Source organism: Stenella coeruleoalba, assembly GCF_951394435.1.
Source record: "Stenella coeruleoalba genome assembly, chromosome: 17".
NCBI lineage: Eukaryota > Metazoa > Chordata > Mammalia > Artiodactyla > Delphinidae > Stenella > Stenella coeruleoalba.
The window spans coordinates 18,347,563-18,360,807 of record NC_137163.1 but is presented as its reverse complement, the minus strand read 5'-3'; the positions used below and the strand labels follow the sequence as shown (position 1 = coordinate 18,360,807).

The 13,245-nt window shown below is 33.8% G+C and overlaps 1 protein-coding gene across 6 annotated transcripts in view; it reads right to left on the bottom strand.

The window, feature by feature from the left end:
* Positions 1 to 13,245, bottom strand: part of TAF2 (TATA-box binding protein associated factor 2) — a 79,710-nt gene that overhangs the window by 26,851 nt on the left and 39,614 nt on the right. For all 6 annotated transcript variants that reach the window (XR_013824671.1, XM_079902186.1, XM_079902185.1 and 3 more), the window contains 4 exons: positions 12,227 to 12,337; positions 7,932 to 8,125; positions 6,925 to 7,064; positions 4,003 to 4,072 (listed from right to left, as the gene is read on the bottom strand). Coding sequence is in view for 5 of the 6 variants with exons in the window: in XM_079902186.1 (XP_079758312.1) it covers positions 4,003 to 4,072; positions 6,925 to 7,064; positions 7,932 to 8,125; positions 12,227 to 12,337 (515 nt within the window). In the remaining variant the exon portion in view is untranslated. The remainder of the gene's footprint in view (positions 1 to 4,002; positions 4,073 to 6,924; positions 7,065 to 7,931; positions 8,126 to 12,226; positions 12,338 to 13,245) is intronic.

The window sequence follows — 13,245 nt, the reverse complement described above, 5'->3', positions numbered from 1 at the left end:
TTAATGTAAAAAGTAATATACATGCATAGAAATGACTGGAAAGGAATAATCCAAAATGTTAAGAATTATTGCTCTGGTTGAAATAATTATACGCTATTTTTAAGTTGTCTTCTTAATGTGAGTTTATATTTTTGCAAATCTGAATGAGCATTTTAAGTTATTCCCATTGAAAGGAAACTGTAATTTTCAAAAATGTAAATTTGTTTTAAAAACAATGCACCAAAGCACACTTACTTAAATTCTTAAGATATCCTAATAAAGAACTGATTTACAATCTGAAAATCTTTCATTTATTTATTTATTTTTGGCTGCATTGGGTCTTTGTTGCTGCGCACAGGTTTTCTCTATTTGTGGTGAGCAGGGTCTACTCTTCGTTGCGGTGCAAGGGATTCTCATTGTGGTGGCTCCTCTTGTTGTGGAGCATGGGCTCTAGAGCTCAGGCTCAGTAGTTGTGGCGCACGGGCTTAGTTGCTCCGCGGCATGTGGGATCTTCCCGGACCAGGGCTCGAACCCGTGTCTCTCGCATTGGCAGACGGATTCTTAACCACTGGCTACCAGGGAAGTCCTGAAAATCTTCTATTGAGAGAAGACTATACAAGGAAAGCCAACAACCCTATTATTACATTTAAAACATCAAACCCAAATAAAAGACCAAGAACTTTCCCAAACATTTAAAAATAATTAAACAGCTTAAGGTTTTTTTTTACATACAGTTGTCACTACAGAGATAAAAACACTTTTCTTTAACATATGAATTAAGTTAAACATATATATGATTAGAGGGGGAAAAATTATATTCAACCACTTGTTTAACATGTATTTAATTACCTATATGCAAAGCATCATGCTATGTGCCAGACATACAGTGGCAAAAGGAGACAAGGTCCCTGTCTTTTTAAAACTTATACTCTCATGGGGGAGACAGCAGTAACAAAAAAAATCAAACTATAATAATACACATACATAGGAACTATGTATGTACTTGAGTAAAGGAACAACTGTAGGATTTTATGGGCAATTATGACTTGAGGGACATGACCTAGTGCAGGTAGTCAAGAAAGTATCCTTGTAGAAATGGTGTTCAAATTTAGCTTTAAAGCATACAGGAGTAATTACAAGTAACTAATTTCTTTCCTCTAAATTTTAAGGTTTCAGCCCCCAAATTCTTCAGAGCTTTATCTAACTCTCAAAAAATCAGCAATTGTGATATACATAATAATACAGAAATTTTTTAAATCAACAGCTAAAAAAAATTTCTTATTAATGACCATCTTACTATTAGGAGTTTAAAAATCAACCAAAAGCCATAAAAATAAAACGCTCTTTTGGGGGCAGGAGAGACGAATGTCACTGATTTTAAGACAGACAGAAACAGAAACGTTTACCTACCTTTAAGATTAAGAATTCTATCCAATTAACACAGCAGAATATAGCAGTTCTATATGATGGCTACTCAACGAGTTTAAGAAAAAGTAACAGAACAGACTGGTGGTTGCCAGAAGCAGGAGCTGGGTGGTGGTGAAATGGGTGAATGGGGTCAAAGGGTACAAACTTCCAAGTTGTAAGATAAATAAGTCATGGGGAGGTAATATATAGCATGGTGACTATGGTTAGTAATACTGTGTTGCATATTTGAAAGTTGCTAAGAGAATAGATCTTAGAAGTTCTTATCAAAAGAAAATAATCTGTAACTATGTACGGTAATGGATGTTAACCAGACTTATAGTGGTGATCATTTTCTAAAACATAGAAATATGGAATCAATATGCTACACACCTGAAACTAATATGTCAATTACACCTCAATATAAATAGATAGGAAGAGAGGAAGGAAAAGAAAAGGTAATGATGGGGACAAAGAGAAAAGGACAGAGTTCCTATTCAAAGCATAAAAAATAGAGGAAAAAAAACCCCCACAAAAATAGAGACAGATATCCCAAGACACCAAATAATACACACATACAATAACTGTTGATGTGGTAATAACACTCCTATCCTGTGACCATTCACTGCCATTAAAGACTTTCTTTAAGATGTGTTGAACTTTTTTTAACTATAACTATGGGCTAGATGACATTAAGTAAAGCCTAAGAGGTTCCCTATTCGTGATATAAATGAATCACATCACTTATGAAGTAAACACATCAAATATAATCATGAAATATATCTTTATACAGATTTTCAGTTTAGAATGTAAATAACAGTGCTCTTAAAATTTGAATGACATTAACAGCTCCACATCTCAAAAGCAATCATTTAGACTGTACAGTATATAATTTAGAAACATAACTACAAGTATTATATAATATTATAATCTGCTGAAAATGATCCTCAAAACACAATTTTAAGATCTCAGAAATATATGCCTTGGGGCTTCCCTGGTGACGCAGTAGTTAAGAATCTGTTTGCCAATGCAGGGGATGCGGGTTCGAGCCCTGGTCCGGAAAGATCCCACATGCCACGGAGCAACTAACCCTGTGCGCCACAACTATTGAGCCTGCGCTCTAGAGCCCGTGAGTCACAACTACTGAGCCCACGCACCACAACTACAAAAGCCCACGTGCCTAGAGCCTGTGTTCCACAGCAAGAAGCCTGTGCACCACAGAGAAGAGTAGCCCTTGCTCGCCTCAACTACAGAAAGCCCATGCATAACAACAAAGACCCAATGCAGCCAAAAATAAGTTAAAAGTAAATTAATTAAAAAAAAAGAAATATGTGCCTTGATGTTAGTTCTTGATGTGAATTGAAAACATAAATGAATACATGATAAGCTTTATTTATACTGTATTTATACTTTCTGTCCCTACTTGTCATCAGCAGCATCTTATTATAAACTTTCAAATGCATGAGCTCTGGCAGATAAAGAGATGAGGCTGGTTTCCTGCCTATTCTCTTTTATATGAGTATTTACTTCAGAATGGGTGATTATGAGATTTTTGTCCATGTCAACCTTACCCCTGGTACACATCAATACAAGGACAAATTATTTAAAATACAATTCAGATCACAAATCAAGAACTATGAAATACAAAGAGAAGAACTTTGTACAAAGAATATTTATTTAATAAGCATCATTTAAAACACTTGAAATATAGATTTCAGTTAGCTGAAATCCCTTACATGGATTCTTCATGCTCAGATGCATTTCAGTGAAGTTAAAAGGCAGAGTTTAAAAAAAAAAAAAAAAGGCAGAGTTTATTTGTATGCTTTTTTAGATGAAAAATATCTGCCAACTGATGTGTAAAGTTGAAGAAGACAATGTCTCTGTGTTCTTATTTCTAGTTGGAATAGCTAAAATCTAAATTATCTTCCAGCTTTCAAATTTCATTTTATGAGACTGAATTATTACAACATGTGAACACAAATTTGAGTCTACTAGGTGTAAAGAAAGGACGGCAGAAATGGTAAAAATTTTAATACTGCACGAATACACTATAAATATCCTACTTTGCAAAAGAAAGCAGCAGAAATGAAAGAAATGAAGAAGAAAATACAAAAATGAAAATAGTTACCACGTCAGGACCAGGATTTTCTTTTATTATCCCTTATTTTCTAAATTTTTAACAATGTCATATTACATTTTAAAATCCTAAGTCCATTTATTAAAAATTAAGATTCTATATAAGATAGAAAGGAACAAATGGGATACATCAAAACACTGCTTTTATTTACTTTTAAAATAGATTAAATCAATCGATACAGAGGTTTTAGGATAAGGGCTTTCTTCCTCCATGTGCACTAAAAACGGATACACAAGCTTTTCTTTAAGTTACAATAGAAATCACATGTAAAATTCAGGGAATTACCCTTAGTAACAATGTATTTTTAAAAATGTCTTTCCAAAGGCAAATAAAATAAATAAGGACATGAGTAAATGGATAACATATTCCTATATTTTCAAAAATTATATACATGTTCCATATACATGGAACAAGTATAATGCTCTGAAATTATTTACTTTAGGACTTACAAAAACAAAATATTACAGCATAAAAAAACTAACCTTACATAGGGTACAGGGTCATTCTGAATCATATTAAGTAGCCATTGCAATTCTTCATAACTCCTGTCCACTGAAAATAAAAATAAAGAAATACTTTTGTTGTTAATTATAACAAATTTAAACAAGTGACAAATAGGGAATTTATACTTAATATTTAGGATTCTGCCTTTAATATTTAGGATTCTGCCTTAGCCGTATTTCCAATCAGAGTTGAAGGATGTAGGTGATTTCTTACATGTTTTAATGCAACAGGCCACTTGGCAAATTTTACAAGTACTGTGCTATATATGTAGCCAAAACATAAAACAGGACCAAGAGTATATTTTCCACTAAGGCGCAAATCAACAGTAAATACAACATAAAACAAATTGTAATTTATTAAGAGCTCTAAATTAGAGATGATTAACTCTAAATGGAAATGTGTTTAAATTGTTTTTCTAGATGCTTAAATCAAATTATAGAGAGGTTCGATACTCAATGGTATCTCAACTATATCATACAGTATGGTAAACTGTTTCTGCCCAAGTGGTTTCTTTCATTTAAGACAAAAGAGCAGCCTTAACTTTTCACTATAACATAAGAAACAACTGCAAAACTAGTACTATAAATATAAATAACTTTAACAAAATAACTTATTAGCTATTTCCATTTACCTTTTCAAAAAGTATTGCTTTTATGATTTGAAAAGCTTTATTTTTAGAATTTTATTTCTAATATTTTCCACTTTTTCATTTTCTAATGAACTGGATTTATGGTTCACACTTAAATATCTCTCAATTAAATTACACTTATTAATTTAGCATTCTTTTTGGAAATCATAATATTAGCATTCTATTTGATTTCAGGTAGTACTAATTCATGAATTCTTCATATTATATGATTTATGTGAGTGAACATCATTCATATAACTTGGCTGGGAATAATGGCATATTTGGTAGACCTCAAGATTTCCATATTTCACAAATTGGTAAAAGGCAAAATAAAACTGAAAACTGACATAAGATTACATTTTTTTTCTTGCCAAGAAATACGTGAAAAAACGTTCTTATTTTAACCAGCATTTTTTAAAAGAAAGACTACTTTAACCCTCAACAAAAAGGAAGAACAAATGACAGTCCTTTCTGAACTTGGGCCAACACATATAACACACACACTATATTGTTCTTACTCTTTTATAATGTCTTTCTAGAAGCAGTATTTCTATTGAAATTTACAAAAAATTATAAGGATTTGAGTATATTTTCCTCTACTTAACATGAGAAACTTAACCAGTATCTACTAAAGAATTTCCCTCACCCATTCCTCTCTTTCTACATTCAGATGAGAATGTTATCATAACTTCTTTATTCTTCCCATATTTTAGTATAATCTGGAATTTTAGATTAATTTACATAGTTCTTATACTGACATGTTATTTTTTAAGAATTTCTTTGAAATTTGCATTAAATTTTACAACCATGTTAACAAATATTTAAGCTTAGCTCTTTATTTTATAGGCATAGTTGCTTGTCACTGGGCCTTTCATATCACACTTTCATCAATCTTGAGTTATTATTTTGATTCCTTTACAGGTCAGCTGAAAGTTATCTTTCAGACTTTTGTTTTTTAAAATGTTACATAGGAAATGTACTTCTAAGTCTTCAAGGCTATAGGAACAACAACTTGGCAAAGTAGAAAATCTTAGGTCATAATTTTCCCTAAGCATTATGTTAGCCTGTGTTCACTGTCTTTTGAACTCTTCTTATTCTGAAGAAGTTACAGGCCACAGTATTTTTTCACCTTGTACAATAACTGGGTTCTGATATTCCTAGGAACTTATACATTTTTTTCCTTAACCTTAAAATTTTAAATTTCATCAGACTCTAGCTTAGGTCAGTCTCATTTACACTCTTTCAAAGTATTCTATTATTTCTGGGATTATTGCTTTTCTTCCACCTGCTCTATTCTTTATGACAATTTTTTTTTTTTTTTTTTTTTTTTGCAGTACTAGGGCCTCTCACTGTTGTGGCCTCTCCCGTTGCGGAGCACAGGCTCCGGACGCGCAGGCTCAGCGGCCATGGCTCACGGGCCCAGCCGCCCCGCGGCATGTGGGATCTTCCTGGACCAGGGCACGAACCTGTGTCCCCTGCATCGGCAGGCGGACTCTCAACCACTGTGCCACCAGGGAAGCCCGTTATGACAATTTTTAAAAATATTTTCATCTCCTTAACTTTCTTCTATTTCTGAAAATGTTTTGAATATGTAGTGTTCTCTTATTCATATTTTTCCTTATGTTTTTTTTCAACTTCACAAAGCCTTGCCTAATCCCCCTCCTGAAGTTCCTACTTGTATCTCTTGCTCTACTTTCACAGATAACAGTTTTGACAGGTACAAAATGTTTTCTTTTCTTTTTTTTTTTTTTTGCGGTACGAGGGCCTCTCACTGCCATGGCCTCCCTCATTGCAGAGCACAGGCTCCGGACGCACAGGCCCAGCGGCCATGGCTCACAGGCCCAGCCACTCCACAGCATGTGGGATCCTCCCAGACCGGGGCACGAACCTGCGTCCCCTGCATCGGCAGGCGGACTCCCAACCACTGCGCCACCAGGGAAGCCCCAAAATGTTTTCTTGAAACCTTATGTAATTAGAAATTTCTCCCCAACCTTCTATTTCTTAAAATAACATGTAATTAAAGCTATAAAATGATACACTAACTTTTCAGAAAGACCAAAGATATCTATCTATAACTCTTTTCTTTTCCCTCATTTACTAATTTTTATATGAATTCTACATTTACCAAAAACTCTCAATCAGTGAGTCAAGAATTTAAAATCAAAATATCTGTATTGTACATAATATGAAAACCCTAATAACTAAATAGTAAATGGTAAACAATTCTTTCTATTGATAAAATGATTATGGGCATATATTTCTAAAGCATTACCTTTAGTATAGTCAACAACTGCTTCCAAAGCTGCTATCCTGATGTCCACAAAGTGGCCATATTCTGCGTAAGATTTAAAAAGAGCTGGATCACTTGGCACATGGCCATTCTTCTGAAGCACTCGTATGGCTCTCAAACAACTAGGAAAATGTATTTATAGTTAAATACTCTTTTAAACTTGTTTCCAAGGCATTAGAAATTAATCTGTAACAGTAAGCTGAAAAATGAATGTAATTTGAATCCACTTTTTAATTTTTTAACATTCAATTTTTGCAATGACAATAAAAAACCCTATTAAAAGAAAACTAATTTCAAAACTTTGGAAATTCAGTTTCAGGTATTTTAACTGGAACACACTTCAGAAAAATGTATTTAGCATAAAACATAACTTAAATAAAGTATTCTCTCCAAAAGTTTTAGTAATACATATATAGTTTATTCACTAGTATATATGGAAAGTTGAAACTGTTCATAATGTTGAATGGGTAAATCAACTTTTTTTTAGCGAACTCCTCATGAAATAGACAGAACTTGTCGACAGTCATACATACAAAGTTGACAGAAGCCGTAAAAGAAGCCTAACAATAAACTAATAATATAATATAATAATATTATATTATAATTATTATATAACTATTATAATTATACAATAATAAACAATAAACTATAATAGAGTTTAAATTATATCCAATGGGATAAAAGATTATGCAGACATCAAATACAATGCTTATGAAGAATTTCTGATGACATGAGAAAGTGTTTATGATATAAGCAGAATATAAAAACTATATATACAATATGGCAAATAATTTAAAATTTATATAGTTACCAGAGGAAAAAATTTAGAAGGCCATTCTCCAAAATAGCAATAATTTATCCATGGGTGGTAGAATCATATAGGATTTTCTTTTACTTTACTATATTTCCCAATTCTCTATGCAAATAAATTTCTCTTATAATTATGAAAGCAAATAACTTTAAGAAACAAATACGAAGAATCATCATACCTGACAGTGATGGTGTGTCTATAACTCGGAAGAAGTTTTTCCATATTCAAAAACCTAGTGATTTCTTCAAGAATGAGTCGCACATCCGGATTTAAATTATCCAAAGTTCGAACTTCATTATTCACACTGACTGCAGGCGTAACAGAGTTGGCAAGGGCATCAATCATTTCTGCACGATAATAGTTATCTGAAAACTAAGCCAAAAAATAATTACGAGAAGACAACAGAATTTACATGTCTATTCAAAAGTTAATAAAATAAAATATGATAACTTAAAAACATAATTCATCTGAAAACATAAGCAAGTTTTCAGGTTAGTATTCAATTCCGTCCTTTGTATAGAGTCACACAGTGGAAAAAAGAGTGAAAGAGGTCTACTAATTAGAAATACATTACTTTACTTGACAAATGTTTACTACATGTAAGACACTCTCATAGTAATCTAGCCAGATTCCTCTAAAAGGAAGACCACAGTCCACAAATCCTGCTGGTAATACAGAGCTTCAAATCAGCTATTTCAGTGCTCTATTCTCATCTAAAACATCCAACCAAGGGTCACCAGATAGTTGAAGAAAGCATTAACATAAAGAGAGACCAGAACAAAGTGGGAAAAGTGACTTGGAGGAAATAAGAGTATACAAGGAAAAGAAAACCAGTAGAGGGAAAAAAATTCAAAAGTGACCATTAATATTGTCTGAGAAGTAACCAATGATATCCCTTCCAACAGGATAATACATTTTTTAAAAAAAGAAATATGCAGAGAATCAGAATAAAAATTAAATTGGAATATAAAATTGAAAAAAACTCCAAAAATTTTGAGCAAAAAAAAAAAAAGATAAAAAATAGGAAAGAAAGCACAAGGAAGTTGGAAGGCTGGTGTAGAACACATGACATACAAATAATAGGAGTTCTAGCAAGAGAAGCAGAGAAAAGGGAGGAAACCATCCAAAAAAACAAATAAAAATTCCTAAATCCATATCCCAGTCAATTCCCAGAGAAGCAATTTATTGAAAGCAATCTGGGTGTGGTTTGATTTAAACTCAGCAACTCAGATGCTCTAGCCTAGAAATCTGAACATGGAGCAAGCAAATTAATTACTTCTATCAGCAGTGTTGGGATTATGCTGTGGCAAAACAAACTGCTAGGAGACAAAGGAAGAAGACCTGGCCCCTTCTGACTTCCACCATGGAGCCAAGAACCTCCAACTGACACACATAATGGCACAGTCCCTAAACATTCCTATGTTCGAATACCAGGTAGGAAAAAAAACAAGGCACATAAAAACAAACAAAACCAAAGAAAAAATACTCCACAAGTATTCACCATGGACGAGTTTTGTTTTCAAACTGTTCTAATGATTAAAAAAATTAATCTCTATAACTTCAGTCAACCTTTTCTCTACGGTTTCTAAGTTTTGTTTCACACTCAGAAAGGCCATTTGCATTCAGAGATCATTTAAATAATGTTCATAGGTTTTCTCCAAGTATTTTTATAGTTTCATTGTTACCTCTGATAACTACTTTGCTAACAAAGCAAAAGACCATTTACTTAACCATTGTTTCTGAACTAAGTATTCAGAGCACAGAATAAATTCAGAAATTAAAAATGAGACAGGGATGTGGATGAAGTACAAAAACCAAAATATTTAACATTTACCCCTCAGACCATATCCAATTCTCACAGACACTATACTCCTAATCGAACAGGCCAGATTATCTGATCACCCCAAAGTCAAGTGAAGAATAAATAATTTGTGAAACACAACTGGGGGGGGTGTGGGGGCATTTAGTACATACAGCAAAACTTCCCACAAAAAAAAAACAACTGAAGGCATCAACGTCAACGTACTGCAGCAAAGGCTGACTGAAGTTTTTAACAATGATCGTTTGGTATCAGGAATAGTTCAACCCATGTTCTGCATACTTATTTAAGAAGACAAATTTCATAAATGTATATATGATTTATTAGAAATATGTTAGAAATTCATGTGTATATATAAAAGATTTTCATATAAAATGACTAATAACCAGGCTTGAAAGGGATTTAATTTTAGTCTTCTTGAAAACTAAGTTATCTAGAATATTGAATTTAACGCTCCTGCCCAATTCATGAGATGTTAAAATTTTAAAAAATATCTTCCCACCCCCAAATCCCAACTTCTTTTTGGCATTTAATGTTCTGTATTTCTAATTTAATCTTAATCCCAGAAAAATCTTTCATTTCTTCTCATGCACTTTATATAGTGAACCTTTTTTAAAAAATATGCTTAACCAAAGCCCTCAGAGACAAATCATTAGTGGTTGGAAGTGAAGTACTTTAAAAACGAACATAAGAAAATCAATGAACTATTCTTAGGCACCATCCAATCACATCTTTTCTTCCAGTTTTAATCCATTAATCTGCAAATCTTTAAATAACAACAAAATCTTTTTCTCTCAACAATAATTTTTAAGTTTTGACATCAGACAAATCTAGGTTTTGCTCCTGGCCCTACCGCATATATGACCTTGAGTAAATCTGTTAGCTTTTATTAGCTTCTATCTCCTCAAATGGAAACTGAGATAATTATAGTGTCTATCTCAGAGGTCTGATGAAGATCATATTAATCAAGTTTTGGTACAGGTCATGGAACATACAAAAAACTAGCTATTATTACTGTTGTTATTATTTGCATTTATTCTGTCCTTAATATCTTCAGGGATTAAGATGTATGCTAGTCTTAATTGAAGACAATTATATCTTCAAAAAAAGAAATTCACGTGTAGGTGAAGAAAGCAATACTATAAGTGAAAGTCAAAACAAACCAGCAGATTAGGAAGGAAAGAATCTTACAAAATCTTTTTTAACAATATTCAAAAATGGAAAGAAAGTGTATCAGCTATAATGCATTCTTTAAAGAACTAATTTTTTTAAGGACTCTCAAATCATTTGAATGTTACTCTACTGACTTAAAGAGGAAAATTTTGCCTTCTTGATTTTTCAATATAAATCACCATTTGTAAATAAAACACTTGTGACTTTTTAAAATTTAATTAATTAATTTATTTATTTATTTTTGGCTGCGTTGGCTCTTCGTTGCTGCGCATGGGCTTTCTCTAGTTGCGGCAAGTGGGGGCTAATCTTCGTCATGGTGAGTGGGCTTCTCACTGCACTGGCTTCTCTTGTCATGGAGCACGGGCTCTAGGCACGCAGGCTCAGTAGCTGTAGCTCGCGGGCTCTAGAGCGCAGGCTCAGTAGTTGTGGTGCACAGGCTTAGTTGCTCCGCGGCATGTGGGATCTTCCTGGACAAGGGCTTGAACCCATGTCCCCTGCACTGGCAGGGAGATTCTTAACCACTGCGCCACCAGGGAGGTCCACTTGTGACTTTTTTTTTACTGTTGTAATGTTTTATTAAACTTCTCATGAATTCAACTTATCCTACAAGTTACATGTGTCATTATATGTGCTGTTCCTTCTGCTCAGAGTAACCTTCCTAGACTGGCCCTACTCAGACTGGGAAAATCCTATTGTTTATGACTCAGTTCGAGGGTCACATCTTATGTACAAAACTTCCCTGAGTGTCTCTCTATACCCTTGGAAGAAGGCACTACTTCCTCTGAATATCCCTAGAAATTTGTGTATACATACCTCCACTTTAGCAGTTATGAATAACCTGTTTACCTATCTGATTTCCCCATTAGGCTGAATCCTTGAGGCCCCAGAATCAGACTGTGATATGCAGCAGTTCTTCAATAGACGTTTAATTTAAATGAAATTCCAGACGGCAACTACCATGCATTCTTTCTATGTAACGTGGTATACCGCCTAGCATAGCATATATTCTCAAAAACACTTGCTGATGGTTAGAATGATAACAAGTAAGGTGAAATAACTTTTGAAGCATGGCATTCAATAGCAATTTACTAAATAAATGAATAAAACACACATAATGGTAAAAAAGAAAAAAGTCAAATTCATCAATGAACAAGTTATCCCAAGAGGAACTGTTTTCTGGGTATCACTTGATAAAAGAAAAAAGGAATAAAAATAAAATTGAGCTGTCAGACGTCACCAAAACAAAAGTTAGCTGAGTTCCCAAAATTTGATGTACTTCTATCTCCACGTTATAACAGCATACAGAACATTTAAAAACCAAGTAATCTTGGTTTTCATGTACTGATTATAATAAATCATGTTTGTATATTTCTTTCTCTATAAATTTCAAGTGCAATGGACACAACAATGATTTCACAGTCTAAATATTTCTTTAAAAACAAAATATCACTGGCTACTTTTATAATACTGAGGTATCTTACCTTATTTTTTCTGTTGTCATTGTACTTGATTAAGTCTAAAATAAATGTTAAGACTTCTTTGGGACAAAGGTTATGAACATCTCTCAATAAAGCCATCGCAACTGGCATAGTCTACAAAAAAAAAATTTTGTTTAATTTTCATTACTACAATTCAATGAAGTATATGCTGAAACAGGGTTACTCTGGGGCTGACACAGGTATCTGGATGGACTCCAACCCCCACCGATTCCTACCCCTCCCACTGGGAACATGTCTCAAACATGCTAACAAAGGAACTGAGTAGGAAACCAAGGGGAAAGCTGCATAACTGGATACACTCTGTAGCCCATTTGTCAGAAGAGGTATGTGTAATGTAAATTCAGTTCCGTGTTTTACAAGGGACAAGGTATGGGCTTTAACATTAGATAAGACCATTGTTCAACTTCTACACCACTGCCTATTAAGATGGATTATTATAGCTAGTTGCTTACTGGGCAGGAGTCTAGTTTCCTCACAACCATTTTCAGGATTAATGGATACAGTGGCTGGAGGCATGTGGCAGGCAGACAGTAGAGTTCAATCACCAGTCTGAGAAGATACTGATTCTCCAGTACCACTGCCCCATTCTCAGCCTAAGGAAAAATGGTAAATTATCTAAAATCCAGCTTAACTTTCTCCTCTCCAAATTTTCATAGGCAACTTTTCTAAGGAAGTAGAAGCCTGACTCACAGTGGTAACCTCTACCAGTAAAACCAAGCTATTCAAACTCGAGGCAGAACTACAGACAAATAGACATCACAGTCCCCAGTACACAGAGAGATTTGGACTACCCCGTCTTCTGATTCAAAATAACTATTCCCTCTAAGCTGGGGGACAGAAAGTAGCAGGACTCCTTTGCTTGCTTGAAGGACCAGAAGCAAGGGGACGGTCAGTGCTACAATAGTTACTATTAATGCTGTAAGAACTGAGGGAAAGTTTTTTTTCCATAGAAATAGGACTTAAATTTGATTTAAGCACTAATCCTCTCTCTCTCTTTTCTG